This window comes from Stylophora pistillata, chromosome 3 (assembly GCF_964205215.1).
Source record: "Stylophora pistillata chromosome 3, jaStyPist1.2, whole genome shotgun sequence".
Taxonomy (NCBI): Eukaryota; Metazoa; Cnidaria; class Anthozoa; order Scleractinia; family Pocilloporidae; genus Stylophora; species Stylophora pistillata.
Genome location: NC_142521.1, coordinates 47,140,436 through 47,150,964, shown reverse-complemented (window position 1 = coordinate 47,150,964; position 10,529 = coordinate 47,140,436). Strand labels below are relative to the sequence as shown.

The 10,529-nt window shown below is 36.1% G+C and overlaps 2 protein-coding genes across 4 annotated transcripts in view; one reads left to right on the top strand and one right to left on the bottom strand.

The window, feature by feature from the left end:
• Window positions 1-5,273, bottom strand: part of LOC111343784 (uncharacterized) — a 14,230-nt gene extending 8,957 nt beyond the window's left edge. For 2 of the 3 annotated variants that reach the window (XM_022950978.2, XM_022950992.2), the window contains exons 1-5: window positions 5,118-5,273; window positions 2,954-3,055; window positions 2,334-2,472; window positions 1,226-1,540; window positions 475-788 (exon numbers count right to left, since the gene is read on the bottom strand). In XM_022950978.2, coding sequence (XP_022806713.2) covers window positions 475-788; window positions 1,226-1,540; window positions 2,334-2,472; window positions 2,954-3,055; window positions 5,118-5,128 — 881 coding nt within the window. In that variant the 5' untranslated portion in view covers window positions 5,129-5,273. The remainder of the gene's footprint in view (window positions 1-474; window positions 789-1,225; window positions 1,541-2,333; window positions 2,473-2,953; window positions 3,056-5,117) is intronic. The other variant, XM_022950985.2, reaches the window with a different exon arrangement.
• A 296-nt stretch (window positions 5,274-5,569) lies between these two features.
• LOC111344173 (microtubule-associated protein 1 light chain 3 alpha) lies at window positions 5,570-8,989 on the top strand. The gene is made up of 4 exons (XM_022951386.2): window positions 5,570-5,736; window positions 5,892-5,947; window positions 6,133-6,239; window positions 7,964-8,989. Exons 1-4 carry the CDS (start codon window positions 5,691-5,693, stop codon window positions 8,124-8,126), a joined length of 372 nt encoding a protein of 123 aa, XP_022807121.1. The 5' UTR covers window positions 5,570-5,690; the 3' UTR covers window positions 8,127-8,989.
• The last annotated feature ends 1,540 nt before the right edge of the window (window positions 8,990-10,529 follow it).

Genomic DNA, 10,529 nt, shown 5'->3' with positions numbered 1-10,529 from the left:
TTTGAGAAGGAGGAGCATTTTGTTATCCCTCTACAAATGTAGTTTATAGAATATAAAGAACTGGAAATGTTCTCTTCCTTGCAACTCTAAACCTGTTGACCCTTTAACTACCATGGCCAGATATGATAGTAAATTTTCTCCTCTAGCTGCTACGCATTTCCTTGTAAATTACTTACAGGAATTTGGTGTTAGATCAAGATAACAACTTCTACAGGATAAGTTTGAGTATTCTCATTATTTGTTCACTGAATAAAGTATGGATATCATAGGGAGAATCTACATGTTAATCACTTCTTAGAGTTAAAGAGTTAAGCTTGTGAATCCACTTACACATCTGATTTTCAATCTTCCTAAGTTCAAACCAGCTTATCCCCTTACAACTATTACAGAGAGGACAGAGGTCTTTAGAAGTTTATCCTACTTGAATATTTGGTATGGAAAGTTACATAATAGTTAGAATTTCTGAACACTTACTCATCTAAATGTGCATGCCTTGACAAAGTTCCTGATGGAGTCAACTGCCCTTCGTCATCTGTAATAGTCCCTCTCCCACCTTCTTCAATATCACCTGAGGGTACTTTGGGAGCAGGCACGTCAAGTTCTGGTAAAGGAAGCTGAGGTGATTTTCGTTCATCCAAGCCATTTTCAGAAATGCCTAAAGCTTCTTCGCTAGCCTCTTGGCAGCTTTCATCAGCAACCTCTGCAGTTAGTATGTCCTCATCAGGCTCCTGGTCTGTTCCGTTTGCAACAGGGATAGCCTTCAAGATGGTTTCATCTTCAGCATTTGACTGTTAATGAGCAATCAAAACTTTTATTTACAGATCTACTTTGAATTTTTCACAACAGTTGTTCTCTTCCACAGATCAGCAAGGCTAGCAATGTAGTATTCATAAAGATAATGAGAATAAAGACAATGATTGCCAAACTAATTCTCCCAGTCAAAATCAAAGGAAATATATAGAAAAGAACAAGGAGAATGTGGAGACTGCTGATTTTAGGGTATAAAGGATTGCAGATACGGCAGCAGGAGAATTTGGTAAGTCACAGGGGAACATTTTTAGGCCACCAAAATTCAACAAAAAAAAACTTGAATGATTGCCAGATAATTCTCTGATCTCTGATGGCTTTTTAACACCCTCATATTGAAACGTTCCTATTCACCAGTAAGTTTTGTTAACAACACTGATTAAACAGTACTTGATACTGAGTTACCACTTTTTTTTACCTGTTTGCTATCTAAAGCCTCATTTTTTGCACTCGCCTCTGCATTGTTCTTCCTATGCTCTCTTGAGCTTGTTCTTTCTCTCTTTTCTCTACTGCTTCCACGCTGACGAGAGGAGGAGCCCTCCCTTGACACCCCATCCTTTCTTCCACTACTTTCCCTTCTTGATGAGGAACCATCACCATGGCTACTGCTACCCTCTTTCCTAAGACTTCCTTCTCTCCTTCTTCGCTCTGAGCCTTCACGCCTGGTTGAACCTTCCTTCCTTTCCAATTCTTTGGCTTTAGCTGCCCTGCGCTTTTCCCTTGCTTTCAGTGTCTTTATTGAACATGCAATAGTTGTATTAGACCTATATTTGCAGTTACTAACTTCTAAGGCATAGAGTTGAAACAAAACTCTGGCCATACCAAAGTTCTTCAGCAAAAAGAGAATTGTTTTTCAATTAAAAAAGAATTCATTCATCACAAAGTAAATGTGCAAATACAATTTTAATGGCTACATGAGAAGAATGAAAAAAAAGATAGTACGACTAAAAGAAAGATGGACAGTTGGGACCTCAAAGATAACAGGGCTTGACACTAACTTTTCACCTTACTAGCCACGTGGCTAGTGACATCTGAGATGTACTTAGATGTTACGACAATTTCAGTCTGTTTACTAGCCAAACTGGCTAGTGGAAATTGAAAACCACTAGCCAAAACTGAATTTCTACTAGTCTGTGACTAGTGGGCTACTGTTAGTGTCGAGCCCTGGATAAACTAAGAAATGAGATAAAGAGGAAGAAAGGAAGGAATGAAAGGAAAGCAAAGAGAGAAATATCCCTTACAACTCCTGCTAGTGACCTTGCAAGATCAACACAATATCACGAAGACAAGTGATGGGCTCAAGAATAAAGAAAAATATCAACAGGGAGATTATTAGTTGAACTAATAACAAATTCTCTGAACTTATATCATAAGAGTTGTATGGCAGATGGTGGGGAGAATTGCTAATAAGAACTTGGGAGAGAAAGGGTAAAAGAACGAAAGGTGCAAAGAAAAATAGAGTTGGAGGTGGAGACGGTTTTTTGAAGAAATCTTACTTAACAATAAAATAAGAGTAAAAAGCTCACCTGGAGTCTGGCAAGTGGAATTATCTCAGAATCTTTTGGTTTATGCCAAACTGTAGACTGCGTTCCACCACAGTAATAGTAATAGCGCCGCGTCTTCTGGTCATACAGCTCCCACCATTGGCTGTCATTTGCTTCCCTCCTGCATTTTCCAACAAAACCAAGATTTTATAAGAATTGCTGTTTGTTGTTGAAAGAGACCTTGATTCTCCTTGCACTTGATTCCCCTTGCACTTTAAGAGGCCTAGCTTTAGGAGGTCTCTCATTATTTACTGCTGGGCAACTACTTTGTTATTCATAAAACAACTTTTGGGAAATTGCTCTTAAAAACTTGAGCAGACTTGAAGTTAATTGCTGATAATTAACAAAAAAACTCCCCTTTATCTCTCTAAAAAGGAAAATAAAGTGCAATCGCTGCAACATATTGTACATCCTCTTACTCATGAAAAAGGTTACAAAATTTAACTTGGGACAATAAATGTTGAGAAATTAAAATTGAATTGTGTACAGTTTCATGACAGAGAACACTGATCACTAAATTAGAGATTTTCATGGCATATCTAAATGCCCAATTTTCATCTATGATAGAAACCACATTCTAAAACAATGTGAAATCCACTTACACTTGTACTCCCACAGGAGGTTCCCATAAGCACTGACCACTTTTGAGGTTGGCATACATTGGTTCCCCTGAGCGGGGCTCAATAATTTCAACCCAGTCTGACCTAAAAAGTTGATTTTAAGTCCAAAATTAGTTCATGTGTAACAAGCATCTTGTGAATAAGATATACGTTAAACTGATGTACACAGGTAATGATTGATGTTTTCTAAAAACAAAGGGTTTTAATGAAAGCTACAGGTCTTCTTTATGGAAAAGGTTATCTGTTCTAATATCAGCAACCACTTATCAAAAAATATTGAAACCCCTGAAATGTGAAGAGAAGTTATTTTTCTGCATGTTGCTTTTCATGTCATCTTCCTATTTAGTCTACTGTTGCCATTATAATTTCAATTGCTAGCTTACAGAAGTTACTGACATGTACAGATGTGTTTCAGCTCTGCCCTATTGGGGTCAAAAAAGAAATCATGATGGAGATTAAGGCAGCAAAGATTAATTTCCCAGAATGGAAATGTTTCCTGAAAAGGTGACTCCAGAAGAAAAATTCTGTGACATGTAACTGTATTCATAAGAGGCAAAAACAATCCTCCAAAAATTATATTATAAAAATGCAGATTTAAACTAATAAATAAAAAACGCATGTAAGACACATTAAAAAACAATTCATTGCATCTAATACAACAAAAGCATGGATTGAAAACACTCACAAAACTTCAAAAAACTTATAGATAGAAAGGCTTGGAAATCAATAAAAACAACCCACAAAATTGAACGAACAACATTAAAAACTCAATTAGCACTATATCAAGGAAATCATAACTTATTTTAGAGCTCGCAAGATAAATAATTATTTATAAACGTACTGGCTTAGAACAATTAAGAACTTGATGATATCAAAAAAGGTAAGAAATTAGAAAACAAACCAATAGTTCTAGATTAAGCAATCACAACTTAAAAAAAAGATACACAATTTGAGCTCAATATCAAAATATCTCAAGCGTTTTTGTCCGTAAAAGAAACCGAATATATTCTTGTATGTTCCTGTACTTGAGTGTGATTTACATTATACGGTATCTTACCAGCACCTCATTGAAAATTGAACAACCCCCTTCTTGTTCATCGATAATTAACAAATTAAGCGTATACAGCGGGTGTATCATAACCAAAACATTGTGTTTTGAGCTGAACATGCGAACCAAGAGGATTTACTTTTCATTTCTTAAGTACCTGCTGCTTCCTAAAATAAACGTTTCGTGACAAGCAGCTCGGAAGATAGATTTAATTGATCTTGAACAAATACATTTCTAGGTACTTCCGATTTAATAATTCGTACGGAAATTTGAACATTCTAGTGAATTTTAGCACACATTTGAGATTAAAAAAAAAAAGACAGGTAATCGATCGATCGCTTTTTAACACAAAACCGATTACAATTTTTCGATCACAATTCTTTGAAATCACACTTGGACTTTGCCTATAGTTAATAGGTTCATCGGACAGTTTTACTTTTGTTTATTTACACCATATTATTAAGAAACATATGCCCTATCTTGCTTGAAAATATATTTGCTTCGATCGGAATTAACGAAATTATTTGGAGTGATTGAAACTGGTCGCATTGCTAGATGTTCTAATCAGAGATAATTCGGTTGTGTGTTTTCGAATCAGTGCTTCGAATTGACACCAGCAAATTTTACGCTTGAGTGGAATCGAAGCGACTTCAAAGAGCCGGACAGAGCGGAGACAGCAGAAACCGTATAAGAGTTTTTAAAAGATATTCAAAAGCTAATAAATACCTTCTGTTGTAAAACATGTACCTAGAATAGTTGTAACATTATAAACAATATACCGAGCTATGTACAATTTCCTAATCTTCGTCGATCGTTGGTTGTTCATTCAATTTTCTTCGCACCAAGCTTGGAGCCAAAAACACCTCGTTAATTTCAGTACCGGTAGATCATACTCCCAAATCCTACATAACCCTTACTGAACAAATAAAAATCCAAAGGGAAAAATGCCTCTTGCTTTATCGATTCACGAACAGGCGTATTTATATTTCATCCAAACAGGTTAACCCCCTATCGATGCGAAAATTTGCTTGCCTACACACGGCCACTTGAAACTTGAGCAATAGTGCCGAAACGGATTATTGATTATGCAAAACTTACTTCTCAGCCATTGAAGATATCGATGGTAGTCAAGACCCTACATAAAACTTAGCGGTTGTGCCATGAATTGGACGTAAATCCGCAAAATCGCTCTGCCATTCCCCTTCGTTTTATACGACTACCCACTGATGGTCTTCGCTTACACGACGCGCCTCCATTTTAGAGAAGTCTGGGCTGAGGTAGATCCCAGTTTTTCTCGGAATTAATATTATTTAATATGGGAGGAGAGGGTAAATTTAAGCCTGAATTTATTGAAAAAATTTTATTCTACTCCATCGTAGTCTTCTTCTATAGAGTTATAAATACCAAGAAAATTTCTTTTTTTGCTATAATTCTACCTGAAAATCGTAATAACAGTTTTATCTCCCTTTTCAGCACATAAATAAAAAGGCTATCCCTCCCCTCTCCCTAGAGGATGAGTAACTACATTCGCCGCCATCTTTTTTTATGACGCAACCAACGCGATTGGAATAGCAAAACACAACAAACCAGACCTGGAAATTTCGATTTGTTAGTTTTCGCCATTTTTCGTTATTTTATTGTACCCAGGGTACATTTGAACGGCTGTAAGCAATGAATGGGCAAACGAGTAAACCTTTTAAGCTGAGGAAAAGCTTCTGTAAGTATCACAATTTGGAATTTTTACGGGGAATCGACAAACCGCCATTATTAGCTCGTCATCATACGAAAATTACCACTGTTTTGCCTTTTTCGTCTGTTCCATTGTTGTACTTTGTTGATGATATTTTTTGTGTGTTTTATCGAAAACCTTAGCGGCGAGGAAAAGGGATTCAGAATCTATCGTTCGGCAATATCCCGACAAAGTGCCGGTAAGAACATTATCATCCCTTGATGTTTCTCTTCGGCTTTTGTTGTTATCATGTTCTTAAAATTTATTCATTTACATCATGATACATGACTCATATAAATCACGTTTTATGGCCTGTAGCCCATTAATAACATGCAATCGGTGTTGTTGTTTAAAATGTTACGATACGTTTTGGCTATCTTTTAGGTCATCGTGGAAAGACTGAAAACGGAGAAAAATTTGCCAGTCCTCGATAAAATAAAATACCTAGTTCCCGCAGATCTGACAATGAGCAGCTTGTCAAGCATCATAAGGTGAGACAGATGTTTACATAAACAACTCCAGTTCAAAATGGTTGCTTACAGCCTAGCTTATGGGAAACTAAATCAACTGATTCGTATAATTTTCGGAAGATAGCCGGATACCGGTATGTATCTTTCACCGCATAAGAACCTTTGGACTCAAAAATAACTTAAAGCTTGTTCTCTCAACAATTGCAAATTGAAATACCGCTTGGACTTATTTATTATGTCCTTCAGAATGCTTCTTGTTTATTGATAGCAAGTTTGATACGAAATGGTGAACTGGCTTTAGCCGGACTTCAACAACAGGAACCCTTTCCCGACTAGATCTATTAATAGAAAGGCTTTCAGGTGAATTTTCGAGCTCTATGACCCAATCAAAACAGAGCTATGACAGTCTTGGGGTTTTCCGTCTGACACCCGCTCACATGCATTTGGCAGAGAAATCAGTTTCAACAATTTGCATTTGACTCAATGGAAATATGATCTTTTTTTGTGGGAAAAAGCTGTTCAGGAAGGGTTGACTAAGGAAATGAATTAGTGGAGACAGACTCCCATTAATGGGTTTCTAGATGTAGTTGTTGAAGTTTAACACAGGAGATAAATCATAATTTGACTTGTGGAATTGATCTTCACAAATACATGTAAACTTTGGCTAGATTCATGGTACAGATAGTTGTCTTGGATGGGAATCAAATGTAGTCCCCTTCAAAAGCTGAATTTTTAAGATTTATTTTTCCAAAGTGACTTTTATAGCATAATAAGTGATCAATGTTTTCAAACATAGTGAAAATCATTGGACTTCACCTAGATGCTATTGTGTTATTTTGGGGAACTCAAAATGGTTAATTTCGCGAGGTTAACAGGGAGGTCACATGATTTCGATCTCGTATTTCAAGGCGTTGTTGTTTCATTCTAATCTTCGTTTGTGTTCAGTTCGTACGCTCTAAAGTTAGTAAGGTATGTCTCAGTGTCTTTGATAGTATTTCTTTGTTTTCGAGGGGAATTGGAAATAATGGGCCCTATTTCCTCTTTCTAAATATGAAATATTGAATTCGGTTTTTACCAGTTAACCATTGTGAAGATCCTTCCATTGCCAGAAATCTTCTTGTTTTTGTTTTGTTTTTTCTTTTGCTTTATTTTATCCTGTGGGATGCAATTATACATCAGACTGCTCATAGCGATAGTGCAACAAAATTATGCCAAACATTAGACCACAGAGCTAAATAAGAGGTATAAATAAAAGATCCAGGTTTGACTGTAATGAGGTAATGATTTTAAAATTGTTGAAAGCATAAATAGCCCTCATCCATTAAAACTGCTAATAATAATCAAATTGGAAAACTTAAGGAAACTGTAGACCTTCACAGGTGTCTTTTGCACAAAATTGTTAACCTGCTATTTTAAGTATAACCAACATGAATTAAATACCAATGGAAAGGTTACAAATTGCACAATCTAGAAAAAATTGTTGTGTTTTAGCTTGATCTAATTGTGAACAGACTGAAGTGTGAATTTGAAATGGACAATGTTGTATGAGCAAATTGAGTGGGTGTCAAATCTGACTGCACAAATAAAGCTTTTGCACATTTTCAAGCCTAAGGGTGCCTCCAGGCTCTTTGAAAAAAAAAATCCCAACCCCCATAAGCAAAACTCTTAGTGCATGTATTAATTTGTTTGAGATTAAAGGAATGATTGATTGTCTGAGTTACTATGATTGAATTTTTCACGATCAGGAAAAGGCTTCAGCTGAGTCCAACCCAGGCATTCTTCCTTCTTGTAAATGAGAAAAACCTAGTCAGCATATCGATAACAGTTGGAGAGGTTTACAAGGATGAAAAAGATGAAGATGGATTTATTTACATGGTGTATGCTTCACAGGAGACCTTTGGTTCTTGAATTGTTTAGTTTGCTACACCAAACAGTTTGTAAGTCATGCTACAACTCACACATGTACAAATGTACTTGAGACATTTGTAAAGTTAACTGTAAATTAGGGTGAGGTCAATGTATTTATATTTACTGTAGAATTGTATTTAGACAGATGCTAAACTGCGGAACCAATGTATTATACATAATGTAAAAAGGCTTATTAATATATCTATTACTTGCTTTTACAAATACCATACCTTAAAAAGGAATTATGGTTTTCTTTGGTTGGGCTACTAAAGTAAAATTATTGGTTGCTTAATCTAAAATATGATGGCAGAAAGTAAGATAGAGCCAAATAGCATCATGTATTATTTTTTTGACTAATAACAGGTTTGAACAATGCCAAGGTGAAAATGGTAGAGAAAATGGGAATTGAAATGACTATGCAATTTATTAATTGATAATAAGTGGTATTTTGTACAATCTTTCAAAATTTATTTTCCTCTTTTACTTGATAAGTATTATCTGCCAGTTTGTGTTTTCAGTAAGATTGTCACCAAAACTTTTTTTCTTCCATTATAACTATTCTGCCATGTCAACTCTTTGAGTATATCTTTTCAGAAGACATGACACAAATTTGGAAGAAATAATTATTCCTAGAACTTGTTTGTTGAAGTATGAATATTAATTTCATATAACAGGGGTGTACACTTTTTATGGTTTTTAATTCAATAAGCAATTAAATTTATGGTGTATTGCAATGTGCTGCAGTAAGTTTTAATATTTCAGGAGCACTATCAAGGACGGTCTTGCTACCCCACTGGAATTGACTGTATCATTGCCAAATGTAGCACTTCTCTGGAATGGAAATAAAGCATCAAACAATTTGATACTGATGAGTGAAAATCTTCTTAAAACGTTTTGAACATATGACAAACAATTGTACTTTCTCATTAATCAAATGAAGCGGATGATTTCTGTCAGTATAGGGAGAAATGGTCGGAAATTAAACTCTTGACGCGCGATTTTGTCTCTCGGAGGTGATTGGTTAAAAGCTATTTAACAAGGGCTTAACAACTATTTACCAAAGTCGAGGTGGTTTGTGGTGGATATTTACCAAAACATTGAATCACCTATACGTGTACTGAGGTGAATGGGTCTTACAGCATATATATATACTAAAACAGTAACATAATAGAGCACAATGAAGACGATTTTAACTCGCTTCAACGATTACAATTTTTTTCCACAATTGGCGGTAATGTCGCAATCTGATTGGCCAACTATTTGCCGTTGTTGATAAGAGTACAGACAACGCTGTTCGCGCAACGTGTCACGGACTGCAAGATTGTGGTAAAAAACAAATCGGTAGTGGCGTAACAACGATATTCGTCATCACGGTGGTTGAAATGTTAAGAACTCACGAGGCGCAGCCGAGTGAGTCTGCAACAAATTTTGCTAAACCACTGTCGATTTGTTAAATTTTTGGGCGCAAATCTTGGGCAAGTTGCTCGGACGAGGATATTCGGAGTTTGAGTAGCCGATCAGAGTGCGCCTTAACGCTATCCACCGTTTCAGTGTGTACCTCCACTTGGCTATTTCTTCCGAACTAGCCAATCGGCGCGCAGGATAAGCACTATTCACCAGGGGGGTTGTTAGTCGGTGGCAGTCAGCCATATGTTTAGTAAATGAACTTTATGAACTTCAACTTTATTGTAATCAGACATAACATGACACTTTACATAATAACGCACTACCCACAAGTAGCAGAGCTAGTCTCGGCAGGCAGTGTGTGGACGCTAAAACATCTTAAACAAATTTCGGCTCAACAAAAGATTCAATAAACATACAAGAAACAGAGGTTAAACATTAAATCAGTAAAGCAGAAATGACAGTATGAGACAAAAATACAGAAACAGAAATACATGACCGTAAATAGAAGAATACATAAGTTTAGCCGTTTAGGTCAACTCTTGAAACATCGCCCGTCTATTGGTCGATAAAATAAAAGTAAATAAAACCAAAGTTTGAGCGAGATAACCTTGGGTCGCGAGCTGTATTCATTTCAGCTAAACATTCCAGTTGCCACCCCACTCAAATATGCCCGCGAACTGAATCCCTTGTAACCTTTTACACCGTTTACCTTAAAATTTTGGATATAAATAAAGTTAAGCCGTTGGTGCATCCAACTCTCTTCCTCTTCTCCCATGTCGGAGGGTACAATCTTTGAAACACAACATTTCAGCTACACTACACAACAGACACTGATATATTGAACTATTCACCTATTCAACTATTATACGAGTCTTTCGATATTAAACTTATTGTCATTTGTTTTGTAGTTATATGTTCGGAGATACTAGCACATCTAGTGCTATTCATAAATCCCAATGGAAATAAAGTTTATGTATGTCTATGAACCATTAGGTT